A 14269-nucleotide genomic window follows, 5' to 3' on the forward strand; every position below is an offset into this window, starting at 1 on the left:
GGGGGGGGTTGCTGTTGTCTGGATTCCTGGATCCCTGGTGCCCAGGCCTCGGGCATCTTTCACATGGATTCCTGTGCCCGGCCAGGTCCTTGAAAGGGAAAGGCCCATCTCCCTCCTCGACCCCCCCCATCACCATGACAACCGGGTGGAAATAAACCAAGCCCAGTTCATCCCGTTCCCCGGGCACGTGTGCCCCCCCCCCCCCCCCCCCCCCCGCAGCCTGAGTTTCCATGACTTCATGCTCTTGGCCCTCACCACCTCCCCCCTTCTCCAGATGGACGGGTTTTGGAGAGGTGAGGGAGTTGGGGAGTTAATTTAGCCTAGGGACCCAGGAAGCCAGGCCCACCCCTTGCCTGGACCCTGCTCAGGTCCCAGCGCCCACCGGGGTTTTCATGTGCCCTGGGCTAAATCCCTTTTCTGTCCCCTTGCTGTCCCTATTCAGGCAAGGGCTGCTGTCTCCTTGAGATGGATTTCTTCCTCTGCAGTACAGAGCCTTGACAGCAGGAGGATTAGGGAAGGTCTTCCCAGGTGGAGATCCCTTGGCACAGTACCCCGTGCACAGCTTTGGGCCCCAGGGGCCAGGCCAGTCCCCTCAGGGTGGGAGTCAGGGCCATGGTCAGCATCCTGGGGAGCATCTGCTTGGCCTGAGGGAGGAGGGGGCTGGGGATCTGGTTCCTGGGCCTGAGGGAGGAGGGGCTGGGAGCCTGGATCCCTGGGTCTGAGGGAGGAGGGGGCTGGGGGCCTGGACTCCCGGCCTGAGGAAGGAGGGGGCTGGGGTCAATACTGCAGGGTCTGAGGGAGGAGGGGGCTGGGGGCCTGGCTTCTAGGGTCTAAGGGAAGAGGGCAGGGGGCTCAGAACTCCATGGTCTGAGGGAGGAGGTCTTCGTCACTAGAAGCCTTGTCCTGTTGGTGATGACTGGGGTACATGGTATCTAACATCCAGGACTTCCCACGCTGGAGAAAAGCCCCCTCCCTTTATCCAATTCGTACTTGCAAGGATCTGGGTGTCCTGTTCTCATGGGCTTCCACTGAGCTCCAGATGCCCAGCTGACCTAACCTTTGGGAAGCCAAGAGGTCTTAAATAGCGGGGTAGCTGAATGGGCCTCCAGGAGCAGGGCTGGTGCCTTCTGGGGTCTGTCCCAGGGTCATCTGGTTTTTTCCCTTGAATGTCTGACTCCGTGCCCGGGGTCTGTCTCACGGCCCCTCGGGAGTCCTGCCTTGCTGGGCGTGCGGTGCCTGGGTGAGGTGAGGGCTGACAGCCGTGTCCCCTGCGCCCCAGGCCTGCATTGATGAGAACCTGGAGGTGGTGCGCTTCCTGGTGGAGCAGGGTGCCACGGTGAACCAGGCGGACAACGAGGGCTGGACGCCCCTGCATGTGGCCGCCTCCTGTGGTTACCTGGACATCGCCAGGTGAGGCGGCGGGGAGGGTAAGTGGGATCGCATGGGGACCGGAGCTCAGACCCCGCAGCCCTGACCTCCCCACCCCTCCACCACCACCCCCAGGTACCTCCTGAGCCACGGGGCTGACATTGCCGCCGTCAACAGCGATGGGGACTTGCCCCTGGACTTGGCCGAGTCGGACGCCATGGAGGGGCTGCTGAAGGCGGAGATTGCCTACCGAGGTGGGCGCCTGGGTGCTTCCTGCGGGCACGGGGAACAGACTGCTGGGGCTCGGAGGCCAGCCCTGCTTTTCCTAGGGTTCTCTGACCCTGTCTGCTTCGGGTTCCTTACCTGTGAGGTGGGCATGTGGGTCCCCGTCCTCGGGTTGCTTGGAACATTGAATGATCGTGTAAAGTGCGTGTGCCACCGCTGGGCACGGATAAGAGCCCAACCTGACGTTGACCCAGATTGTCATTTTACCCCAGGAGTGAGTGAGGAAATGAGGTGTGGGGGGCTTGTCCAGGGGTCTCTCAGGTGAGATTGTCCTCTCGGAAGTGTTCCCTGAGGGGGACTGTTCTCCCCGTGTGCACGGTCACTGAACCGCAGGGTCCTTAACATGGGGCCCAGGACCCCCTGAAACTCTGTGTGTGGCCATGTTCATATTTCTAGGGAGAACGTGTATTGCTTCTAGCAAGTTCTCAGAGGGGCTCATGTCCAAACGTACTCCCCAAAGCAGCCGCCTAGAACCAGCTGATGCGTGGGATGTGCGAGGAAGGCTGTGGCCTGAGTGACCTGGAGGGCACGGGCCGTGGGGTGCTGGTCCGGGTTCAGCGAGGGAACCGTCGAAAAGGTGTGGGCACAGGGCCTGGGGGTCTGGAGGCCCCGTGGCTGGTTCAGCGAGGCTGCTGAAGAGCAGGCCCTGGGGTGTGGAAGGTGACGCCCGGATCCCCGGGCTTGGCTTGGGCAGGCTGACTGCTGGTAAGGTCAGAGAGCCGCGTGCAGGTGGACGTCTGGGGTCACAGCAAACGTGGGGGGCGGGCACTAAGGCAGAGCTGAGCTGCTTCTCTCCTCTCTGACTTCTCACCCTGAAAAACTTCAGACGTGGACAAAGGTTGGGACAGCCTTAGGGGGCGGCCACGTGACCCTCCCTGAGCTTGGCCGGTGGTTTTAGCAGCTTTGTGGAGATGTGATTCGTAGCCCGTTCGGTTCTCTTCAAAAGCGTGCGGTCCGCTGGTTTCTTAGCGTTTCACAGTGTTGTGCCTGCCTCACCACGTGGACTCAGAGGGCTTCGGTCACACCAAAGAAAAGAAACCGGGAGCCCTCAACCGGCACCCCACTCCCACTCAGCCCTGAGACACCATTCATCCGCTTCCTGTCCCTACACATTTTGGAACGTTTTGTATAAATGGGGTCATACGGTATAGATTCGTTAGCTTTTAACATTTTGGCCCATCTGCATTTGCCCTGCCTCCCCCCTCCCCCCACTATACGTAAATAGCACTCTTCCCCCACCCCCTCCCTTCCTTTTCTTTCTCCCTCCCCAGCTGCCTCCCTCTCTGTTCCCAGCCATCTCAAGAACACGAAGCAGACACTGTAACCCTGGCCCTGACGTGGGAGCCTGTGTCTCCTAGAACAAGGACACAGGATGTCACGTTGTTACTCCTCTGTGGGCATCGGGACCTTGGCCTTGGTGCTGCGCTGTTACCTGTGGCACATTGTAGCCTCCCCTCTGCGCCTCCTGTGGTCCTGCCCTGCCCTTGGTCTCCCCTTGCCCTCCTCACCCTGCCTTCTGTACACAGCGTGTCCCTCGGCCTGGACCCGCCTGCCGCTTCTCCAGGAGATTCAGGTCTGCGTTCGTGGCAGGAACTTCTCGGTGCGTTGTTCGGGAGACAGGTGCTGTCTGTCTGCCTGCCCTGTTGCTGTTAGCCTTGAACTTCGCGGAGGGGCACTGGCCAGGTGGCTCTACCGTGGAGTCCGCCTCCCTTCGTGATTAAAAAGTCGTCTGTCGGGTGAGGCTTGGCGGGCCGCTTCTGTGGGAACCCGTTGCAGCCGGGCTCAGGGCCCAGCCCAAGAGGCGGTTTGTGCAGCGTGTTTGAAGCGGCCGTTTCTCAGTAGCACAAAGGTGGAAGCAGCCCCAGTGTCCACCAGCCGAGAAACGGATGAACAACGTGTGGCACGTGCTATGATGGAATACTGTTATTCAGCCTTAAAAAGGCAAGAGGTTCGGACACGTGCTACAGTGTGAGTGAACCCTGAGGACAGTGTGCTCAGTGAGAGAGTCTGGCACAAAGTGTACAAACGCTGTGTGATTCTGACTCTATGAGGAACGGGACTAAAATGGTCAAGTTCGTAGAAGCAGAAGGTAGAGTGGTGGGCGCAGGGGCTGGGGAGGGGGAAACGGGGCGATGCTGTTTGATGGGGACGGGGTTTCAGTTGTGCAAGATGAAGAGTGTTCTGGAGACAGATGGTGGAGGCCGCATGGCAACGTGAATATACTTAATGCCACAGAACTGCAGTTAAATGGGGTTAAGATGGTAAATTTGATGTGTGTTTTTACCACAGTTTAAGATGAAAAGGCAATTAATGGGTCATGTAACTGAAGTCCAGGAATTGCACAGACTTCAGGCATGGTTTGATCCAGGGGCGCCAACTCGAAAATATCACTGTACTGAACTCTGCATTGACTTCATGCTTTTCTTTTTTTTTTTTTTTTTTAATTTGTATTTATTTTTGAGAGACAGAGCGTGAGTGGGGGAGGAGCAGAGAGGGAGACAGAATCCAAAGCAGGCTTCAGAGTCTCAGATGTCAGTACAGAGCCCTACGTGGGGTTCGAACCCCTTGAGCTATGAGGTCATGACCTGAGCCCCCCAGGCGCCCCTGCGCGGACTTCATTCTCAGGCAGATTCTCTCAACCGGGTATGAAGCGCCACTGCTAACAGTGCTGGCTGATTCTTCGGCTGATCTAGGACTAGATTTCCTCAGCCACCTGAGCGCCACCCTCCGCCTGAGCCAGCCCTAGCTGGGGCGAGAAGGATGGGTGGTGAGGCCAGGCGATGTGGCCACCCATCCGCGCTGTAGAGCTGCCCCCAGCCCAGCTGCAGGACGGGCCGCAGGGACACAGAACTGGGCGGGAAGGGGGCATCTAGCCGTTCTGCTGCTAGGCCACCAGACGGGAGGCACTCCCGCCCTCGGACAGGAATCTTCATGGGGGCGGGGGCGGTTGTTGGCAGCGGGAGAGGCTGGGGCCTCCAGCAGAGGAGGTTGGGTAAATCACTAATCTGTAAATGGGCTGGCAGCTTCTGTGAAGGACGAGACTTTGTGGGAGGTGCTGTCACCGCTGCAGCCGGCCGGGGTCGGGGCCCCTGCGACCGCCCTCCCCAGCACAGCCAAGGGGCCCTGTGTCCGTGGTGGGCGTGGCCGCGTTCCAATAAAGCTTTATTCACAAACACAGGGGGCCTTCCGGAACAGGCAAAGCTTAATGACAGGAAGTAGACTGATGGTTGCCAGGGGCTGGGGAGGGAGGTACAGGGAATGCCTGCTTAATGGGTATGAGGTATTGTGTTTTACCATCAGTAGAACAAAAGGCAAAAACCAGACAGGTTTGCCAACCCCGATCGAGAGCTCCATCAACAAACGCAAATCTCAGCAAAAAGCAGAGTGCAGAAGGATGTGTGTGACCATGCCAGAGGACACTAGCGGTGGTTGGAAAAAGGTCAGCAAACCCCACCCTTCGCTGCCTAAGGAAGGCACACGCATCTGTAGTAGGATTGAAGGTGATTCCCTTTAAGGAAGTTGTGTGCGGTGGTGGGGGGGAGGGTGTCCCTGAGTCCCCAGCACTGTCCCGGCCTCTCCGCCCCAAGCTGGGCCCACCAGGTGGGCTCCGACCAGCCAAACATTCCTTGGACAGCTGCCAGACGACAGCCAGAGGTGATCCCGTTGGAGTTTAGTCTCGCGTTCCCGGGTGCCAGCAGGTGGCGCAGCCGCGCAGCCGGTTCTGGGCGGCTTGCCCTCTGGGACCCCCGGGGCCAGCTTAGGGCAGACCTTCCCGTGTGTGTAGTGAGGGTGCGACAGGACGCAGCGTCACGAAAGCAAGATGAGATTGGTGGGGGGCACACGGGGGTTTTTGCGGCCTCTGCCCTGTTTTAAGTTTTTAAGCCCAAGTGGTGGCGCCACGGAGGTCCTTTGCCCGTGCTGCCCAGCGGAAAGCCAGTGTAAGCCACAGGGTAATGGAAAATTTTTAAGTGGGTGCACTTAAAAGAGTAAAAAGAAGCAGGTGAAATTAACTTAGTAACGTATTTTACTTAACTGAGTGTGCCCAAGACATCATCATGTCAACGTTAATCACCATAAAGAAAACCATTCATGGGTTGCTGTGCGCTTTTGTATTTTAAGTTTATTAATTTTGAGGGAGAGAGAGTGCACTCACGTGGGGGAGGGGCAGAGAGAGAGGGGGAGAGAGAATCCAGGCAGGCTCCACTCTGTCAGCACAGAGCCCCAGCAGGGGCTCGGATTCACGAACCGTGAGATCATGACCTGAGCCGACATCAAGAGTTGGGTGCTCAGCCGACTGAGCCACCCAGGCACCCTGTGCTGCGCACTTTTTCCCGCCCACACATCGAAATCCAGCGTGTATTTGTGTTCATGACACGTTTCGGTTTGGAGCAGCTACAGTTCAGGCGCTCGGTAGCTGCACGTGGCCGACAGCTGTGGGGCAGGACGGCTCAGCTCCAAGCCAGCGCTTTGGTGTGAGAAATCTCACAGTTGGAACAGCAATAGACCCCAGTAAACTTTCCAGGAGAGAGATCGAACGTTGGCTGGGAGAGACCCTTTCTGACTCCTGTCTCAGTAGGGGGCAGGCAACATACAGATTCTCGGTGATGGTCACCAGATACTAATACAGCCTCAGCAAGGCTGCCTGTTCTGATCCAAAATCCACTTACCTTGCCCTTTGCATCCCAAATGCAGAACAGCTTTGCAGGAAACTGAAAGATGTACAGAAACTGACCGACGAGGCCGCGTGCTTGGCTCTCTTCTGATTGCTCTAGGTGACGGCACAGCTGTGAACAGGGATCCCCACCTGGCTAGGAAAGAGGCTGTTGCCCCGGTAATGCGGCCCCTTGGTCTGGTGGCCCTTTGCCTGGTTTATCCTACTCAGGGTGACAGAAAGGGTTCCGACAGAGTGCGTGAAGACGTGGGCTCAGGATTTTACTGGTGGTGCCAGGGAGGGTTTGACGTAATCAGGTGCTGGGTTTATACTTAAGAGTAATGATAAGGGTGATACTTAGGTTGAAATGGGAGAAGGGCCTGCGATCCCCGTTCTCCCAGCAGTGCCTCGGAGGCCCCGCTGGGAAGTCCGGGTCCCCTGAGTCCCGGAGGAGCATGTGGAACGAGGGGGACCCCGTGCCTCCTGGGGCTCCGGGTGTGAGTCCTACCACTGCCCCTTCTCGTCTTCCCAGGTGTGGACGTGGAGGCGGCCAAACGGGCCGAGGAGGAACTGCTTCTTCGTGACACGAGATGCTGGCTGAACGGGGGCGCGATGCCCGAGGCCCGGCACCCCCGCACGGGGGCCTCTGCCCTGCACGTGGCAGCCGCTAAGGGCTACATCGAAGTGATGAGGTGAGCGGGGCTGGTGTCCCCACTCTTCCCTGCTCTTTGTGCTGGGCTGATCTGTTCCTTCTCGCTGTCTTCCACCTTCCTGTGGGTTTTTTAATTTATGTATGTGGACGGAGTATTTGTCTCTAAATACAGCCTTTGCCGTGTCCACGAGTCCCGATGTGTAGGCTTTTCGTTGTCCGTAAGTTTAAAACATTTTCCGGCTTGTAATCTATCTTCTTTGGCCTCTGGATTATTTAGAAGGATGTCCTTAATTTCAGATGCGTGGGATTTTTCCAGTCATTGTTTCAATGCCCATTTCCTGCCTTGATGGCACTGTGGTCAGAGAATCCATATGCTTCCATCGGATTTTCGGAATTCTCTGAGGTTTGCTTTATACCCCGGTATGTGTCAGCTGGAAAAGAACCATCCTGTGAAGTACAGCATTCCGTGTAGGTTATCAGATCACCTTTGTAGTCACGCTATTTCCGCCTCCTATGTTCTTAGTGGGTTTTTTTTCCTCTCTGCCTACTCTGTCAGTTACTGCGAGAGACATACTTTTTTTTTGTTTTTGTTGTTAAGATTTTATGTGTAAGTAATTTCTACACCCAACGCAAGGCTTGAATTTGCAACCCTGAGATCAAGAGTCACATGCTCCACTGAGTGGGCCAGCCGGGTGCCCCTGAAATTTCCTACAATGCTTGTGGATTTTGCCTGTTTATCCTTGTAGTGCCCGCGGTGTTTATTTCTGTATTTGAAGGCCAGGTTATCTAGCGCATATGTATTTTAAATCGCTACAGCATGTGTTCCCTTGCTGCCGTCCGTGTTTGGCTGCCTCACCCTCTTATGTTGGGGTGGTTGGTTCCCATTCTCATCCTCAGATTCTCTCCCCTCTGAGTCCTCTCTCTTTGTGATTTATCCTTTATTTTCAGTCTGGAAATGGAGTAGAGATGAATCCCTCAGCTCTGCTCACCTCTGTGTTGGGTTTTTAGGCAGGTTTTCCAGTGAGGTGCTAGAGATGGCCCCTAGTGGCTCCAGGTTCATGACCTAGTTGCTTGCCTGCTGTGAAAGTAGAATGCCTCGTCCCCCATTCTTGTAGCAAAAGTCCTGGCCTGATGCTCACTGGGCCGCCTTGGGCACCTGCCCATCCCAGAGCTAATCCCAGTGGCAAGGGGCCTGGGATGTAAATGGTCAGGCCCAGTCATGTGCCCAGCCCTGTCCTCTTCTGCCCGTGGCTTCCACCTCTGAGTCTCAGGTGGCTGCTTCGCCTCCTGCCGTTGCATCTGCATCCCACACAGCCTGGAGGAGGAGAGGACAAAAGGAGCAAATGTTGATTCCCTTTACTTTTACTTGATTATTTTTTAAAGTTTATTATTTTGAGAGAGAGGGAGAAAGAGAGAGAATCCCAAGCAGGCTCTGCACTGTTGAACTCATGGACTGTGAGGTCCTGACCTGGGCTGAAATCAAGAGTCAGATGCTTAACTGACTGAGCCACCCAGACGCCCCTGTTGACTCCTTTTAAAAGAACAATCCTGAAGTGACCCGCACGCTGAACACTGATGTCCCATTTGCCAGACCACCTGGCGTTTTCTTGGCGTTTCCACCATCCCAGTTACTTGCCTGTCCGGGGCTCCCGCCAGGGAGCCCGGGAGATCCCTCGTGAGCCAGGTGACAGCGTGTCCAGCTGAGAGTTGGGCATGGTTACTAAGTGGGGGGAGAGTCGGGGTCTGGGGGTGGCTCACTGTCTGGCACAGGAACGAAGTGCTTTGGCCGCGGGAAGGCTCAGCGACTTCCATTTTATCACCGCCCTCAGGACGGCTGCGCTTGTAGGAGGATGTAACCAATGTTCCCCTCATCACCGACAAAGGGCAGGGTAGAGGCCCAGAGAGGTGGCGCTCGGCACTTACTTACCGAGCACCTGCCGAAAGCCAGGCCGTCTTTTAGGTCCGGGGCGGCTGGCACACGAGACATGTCTGGGCCCACGTGCAGCCCCCAGCCTAGCCGGGGAGGCAGACAAGTGACCAGGGCAGCAGACCACGTGACGTGGGCCTGAGTGCACACTGGTGACCGGGGAGGGGTGTGCCCATTCGTTGTAAGGTGCTGAGCAGTATCCCTGGGCTCTCGCCTGGAGGCCAGGAGCGCCCCCCCCCCCCCCCCCCCCCCCCCCCCCCCCCCCCCGTCCCCAACTCAGGATGACCAAACGTGTGCGGACATGGCCAGGTGCCCCCTGGGGTCAACGTGGTCCCTAGTTGAGAACCGTGGGCCTAGAAACGCATAAAGAGGGCGCTGGGAGGAGTGGGAGGGGGGCTGCATGAGCTCCGGCCTGGGGACCCCTGGGGACCGTGTGCAGGTGCCCAGGTGGCTGCAGCGAGTGAGCTCTGGGGAGTGAGCGACAAGGTCAGCAGGGCCCCACAGAGGCCCTTCTATTTGAAAAGTCTCATGAACTCTGTCCACCTCCCACCTCGTATTCGCTTGTTCCCACGGGCACGGAACCCGATGCCAGTCCTGCAGAGGCAGGCTGTGTGCCGCCAGCTGCGCGTGCGGGACCCGCCTGGGCTTCTAACCCTGCCTGCCCCCCAGATCCTGTGCTCGTCCTCCAAGCCGGGGCTCCTCGGCCTCACCACTAGCGGGGTTTTGGATCACATCAGTCTTTGCCGTGGGGCCGTCCTCCGCGCCGTAGGGTGTTAGGAACATCCCTGGTACCCACCCCTCAGCTGTGGCCTCCCGGACCGTCTCCAGACACTGCCAGATGTCGCCTGGCGGGCAGCATCGCCTTGGCTGAGGGCCACCTCCCTGAGCTGGCGGGTTCCTAGCACATCACTGCCCCAGGGCTGCCCCTTCTGGGGCCTCAGCCCTTTCACAGGCTCTGGGGCTGTGTGTCCCACACCCAGGGGTGACAGTCAAGAGAGTTGCCCGGTACAAGGGGCAGGGTTCCTGAAGCCACCCACTGGGCCGGGGGAGGGGCTCCACGAAGAGGCCCTCGCCACCTGCCTGTCCCGGCCGGGCCCCAGCGCGGCCAGCCGACGACGGCAGCCTTGGGCAGAACCCGCATCTCGGTCCTTGACTCCGAGCCTCCCCGCACCCAGGCTGCTCCTTCAGGCCGGCTACGACCCAGAGCTCCGGGATGGGGACGGCTGGACCCCCCTGCACGCTGCGGCCCACTGGGGCGTGGAGGACGCCTGCCGCCTGCTGGCCGAGCACGGTGGGGGCATGGACTCGCTGACCCACGCGGTGAGGGCCGGGCTGCTCGAGGGCCGGTGGGGCTGAGGGGCGGGAGGCCCCCTCCCCTCCATCATCCTCTGCCCCTTCTCTTCCTCCGCCACCAGGGCCAACGTCCCTGCGACCTGGCTGACGAGGAGGTGCTGAGTCTGTTGGAGGAACTGGCCCGGAAGCAGGAGGATGTGAGTCTCGGGGGCTCCCTCCCTCCCATCGGCTCCCTGTTTCCCCAGTGGCCCCTGGCAGGGGACCTGCTCCTGCCCAGCTGGCGACAGTCAGAGTCAGGAAGAGGAGTCAGGAGGAGGCTGGGCCTCATCAGCCCCGGAATGCCGCCCAGCCAGCACCGGGCCAGGCCTTGTTGCTGGAAAAAGGCAGAGTGAAGGGCTGGACGGCATGGGCTCTGGGCTCTGAATCCCGGCTCTGGCATGCGTTTGCTCTGTGAGCTCGGGCTGGTCACTTAACCTCTCTGGGCCTCAGTTTCCTCACCTGTAATGTGGGGATAACGGCGTGTGCACCTTTATGAGGAGTCACGCAGAGTATCTGTTATGCTACGGGGAGTATCCGTGTCACTGCACGAGAACGTTTGGAACCCTGCTTGGCGGACTGTAAGCCGACTGGGAACAAGAAGCATCTCCTGAGGCCTCCTGGGGGCCGGGCACTCTGCCTGGAGCTTCCAGTGAGTGGGGGGGGGGGGGTAGATGGACACAGATCCCTCTGTTTAAAGGTCGGTCGTGGTGACGTTGAGAGGAAAGGTCATGGTTCTGGCTTGGCGGACAGCTTCTCAGACCCAGGGCATGCGCTCGGGTTTGAGGGCACAGCACGTGCAAAGGCTAGGGGGTGGGGAAATGGGTGGGGCCTGGAGGGGAGTGTGAGGCAGGGAGGCCTTGGGCCGGGGGGGCCCACCTGAAGGGCCTTGAACGCTGGGCTGAGGAGCAGGGTGAGGGTGAGGGTAGTGGGGCCGCCGTGGGCTTCGTGGAGGGTGAGGCAGGGTCAGCCCTCGGCGAGGAGGGAGCACAGGTATGGGTGCGCTCTCAGCCTGCGGCGGGGGAAGGGGGCCCTACCTCTCAGGAGGGGCGGGAATGACGGGCTCGCCTGGTGGAGGAACCTCTGTGCCAAGGCTGGGCGGGCCGCCCTGGGGAGGTGGCAGGGATGACAGTGTCCCCGGTGAGCGGGGCACCCTGGGAGGGGAGGACACCGGAGCGGGGAGGCCGGGAGGCAGCCGTGAGGAGGACCCAGACGCCACACGGCGGCCGTGTGCAGGGGCCCGCAGATACCCCGTGTCCGCTGGGAGCGGGCCTCCCCGCAGGTGGCGCCTCCTCCACCCAGACCTGCACAGCCGTGCGTGCCGGCCCTGGACATGGGGGCCGCGGGCCGCGTGGGGCCCTCCCAGCAGCCTCCTCCGTCCCCTCCTTTGTCCCCTTGCAGCTGCGGAACCAAAAGGAAGCTTCTCAGAGCAGAAGCCAGGAGCCCCAGGTGCCTTCCAGCGGCAAACACCGAAGGTAGTGGACAGGTGCCTGGGTGGGCAGGTGGAGGGTCCCAGGGACTGGAACCCCATGCCCTCCCCTTCCCACCAGGAGCTCCGTGTGTCGTCTGAGCAGCCGAGAGAAGATTTCTCTCCAAGATCTGTCCAAGGAACGCCGGCCTGGGGGGGCAGGGGGGCCCCCCATACATGACGAGGATGAGGGAGAAGAAGGCCCCATAGGTGCGGGACAGGGTCTGGGTTTCTGGATCTATGAAGGAGGGGCGGGGGGGGTCTGGACTCCTGGGTCTAAGGGAGGTAGGGGCTGGGGGGCAGGACTCCTGGGTCTGAGGGAGGAAGGGGCTGGAGTTCAGCATCCTGGGTCTGAGGGAGGAGGCGCTGAGGGCCAGGACTCCTGGGTCTGAAGGAGGAGGGGGCTAGGGGCCTGATTCCTGGGACTGATGGAAGAGGGGGCTGGGAGTCTGGATCCCTGGGTCTGAGGGAGGAGGGGCTGGTTCTGAGAGGCACCTGGCATCTCCGTTTTCCCGCACCATAGAGCCACCCTCCACAGAATCCAGAACTCTCAACGGAGTGTCTTCTCCACCACCCGCTAGCCCTCAGAGCCCCATGGTGAGTTTGGATGCTCTAGAGGTCATACTGTTTGGGGAGGGAGGGGAGAGATGTCATGAATCTGTAGACCTCTTTTCAGGGTATGTAAGGTGAAGATAACAGTTTCCAGAATCTTCCAGAACAAGTGATTGCTTTTTTTCTGGCTGCATCTGCCCAGGGGGCTGATGGGAATAGTGGTTTGTTGTGGTCCTTCTGGGGGCAACACTTGAAGTGGCCGAGAAGGACCCTTTCTCCCTGAGACCGTTCTCTTCTCCAGCCCCCAGAAGAGGCCCCCTTCTCCAGGCGCTTTGGCCTCCAGAAGACGGGAAGCTCTGGTGCCCTGGGTCCCACAGACAGGCGGGGGGCCGAGGGCACCCCTGGGGCTGGGTTGCAGCGCTCAGCCTCGTCCTCTCGGCTGGAAGGGACCTCCCCGCAGGTGAGTGGGGTGAGGGGCGGGGGCCGGGGCCAGGCCCGCCTCGGTGAAGAGAATGTCCTCCTCTGGTCTTCTCTTCCCACAGGCTGAGGAGCCCCGCCTCGCCAGAGTTACGCCCACCCCGTCCCGTAAGGTGCCGGAGCCCTGTGCCCTGTGAGTGCCAGCCAGGGGCCTGGGCCTTTCCGGGTGGGAGGCAGGTCGGGTCCCAACCTTGTGAGCTTGATCCCGAGCAAGTGCTTTTGCCCTCTGGGGTCTCTGCCCCGACCGCTCTTTGCCTCAGTTTTCCTCGTGGCGCGTCAAATAAAAGCTCACAGCTAAGCTTCCACGGTCGCGGTGGCCTCCTGTTGCCTCCGTCCCCACCTCCCACCCTGTCCCTTTTGACACAGTCACACTGCTGCCCCAGGGCCTTTGCTCTGCACCACCCCCACCCTGGCTTGCTTCCTCCCTTCCCCGGGTCTGTGTATGAGTGTCACCTTGTCTGTGAGGCCCGCTCGGACCTCGCGCCCATGCTGCCGCAGTGTCCGGACACGCACACCCTCCCACCTGCTGTCAGGCTCGCGCTTTCCTCCCAAGCACTTTAGCCTTCTGGCCCGTTCTGTGATGGGCTCCTCTCGCGCTTGTTGGTTCTGCGTCTCTGCCGCACACATTTGACTCACTTGGGGCAGAGATCATTCTTTTTGTTGCTCAGTGTGGCATATCCAGCACCTGCCGCGTAACTTGAGCTTGAGTAACGATATTTGCTGAATGAATGACTTCGCAGGTCTGAGATCTCCAGGCGTCCTCCCTCGGATGACCCCACTCCTCCCTCCAGAATTCCGGGGCCCGAATCCCCAGTGAAGCCAAATGTCCCTGCGGCCCCCACGGCTCCCCCAGCCGACTCCCGGGACCGGCGGAGGTAAAGAGGCTGGTGGGGGGAAGGCGGGGGTGGGGGGAAGGAAGCCTCTTTCTCTCCAGCAGGGAGACATTGCGTTGCCCAGGAGGCCCCAGGGCCTCGGGCAGCGCTCCCAAGGGGGAGGTTGTCCCAGGGTCTGCTGGGAGTTGATGTTCTCTGGCAGAACTTCCCTTCCCTGAACAGTGTTAGCCGTGGGACGGGAACAGGACCCAAAGGAACCCTTACTGAGGTTGGGACCGTTCACTCAGGTCCTACCAGATGCCTGTGCGGGATGAGGAGTCTGAATCTCAGCGGAAGGCTCGCTCTCGGCTCATGCGTCAGTCTCGGAGGTCCACACAGGTGTGGGGGTGGGCGGGGGTCTGGGCTCCTCCGGGTCTGAGGGAGGGGGGCTGGGGGACTGGGCTTCTCCAGGTCTGAGGGAGGAGGGGCTGGGGGCAGGACTTCTGGGTCTGAGGGAGGAGGTCCTGGGGGCCAGAACTCCTGGGTCTGAGGGAGGAGGGGCTGGGGGGCAGGACTCCTGGGTCTGAGGGAGGAGGGGCTGGGGGCCAGAAGTCCTGGGTCTGAGGGAGGAGGTCCTGGGGGCCAGAACTCCTGGGTCTGAGGGAGGAGGGGCTGGGGGGCAGGACTCCTGGGTCTGAGGGAGGAAGGGCTGGGGGGCAGGACTCCTGGGTCTGAGGGAGGAGGGGGC

The 14269-nt window shown here is 60.0% G+C and overlaps 1 protein-coding gene across 1 annotated transcript in view; it reads left to right on the forward strand.

Annotated features, from left to right (window-relative positions):
- The first annotated feature begins 238 nt into the window (after positions 1–238).
- PPP1R12C (protein phosphatase 1 regulatory subunit 12C) overlaps positions 239–14269 on the forward strand; it is a 16289-nt gene continuing 2258 nt past the window's right edge. The window contains exons 1-13 of the mRNA XM_049622268.1: positions 239–293; positions 1251–1410; positions 1504–1622; positions 6837–6996; positions 10059–10203; positions 10299–10373; positions 11614–11687; positions 11763–11890; positions 12204–12277; positions 12534–12692; positions 12775–12842; positions 13450–13584; positions 13830–13920. Of these exons, the coding sequence (XP_049478225.1) occupies positions 239–293; positions 1251–1410; positions 1504–1622; positions 6837–6996; positions 10059–10203; positions 10299–10373; positions 11614–11687; positions 11763–11890; positions 12204–12277; positions 12534–12692; positions 12775–12842; positions 13450–13584; positions 13830–13920 (1443 nt within the window). The remainder of the gene's footprint in view (positions 294–1250; positions 1411–1503; positions 1623–6836; positions 6997–10058; positions 10204–10298; positions 10374–11613; positions 11688–11762; positions 11891–12203; positions 12278–12533; positions 12693–12774; positions 12843–13449; positions 13585–13829; positions 13921–14269) is intronic.

This window comes from Panthera uncia (assembly GCF_023721935.1).
Source record: "Panthera uncia isolate 11264 chromosome E2 unlocalized genomic scaffold, Puncia_PCG_1.0 HiC_scaffold_19, whole genome shotgun sequence".
Lineage (NCBI taxonomy): Eukaryota > Metazoa > Chordata > Mammalia > Carnivora > Felidae > Panthera > Panthera uncia.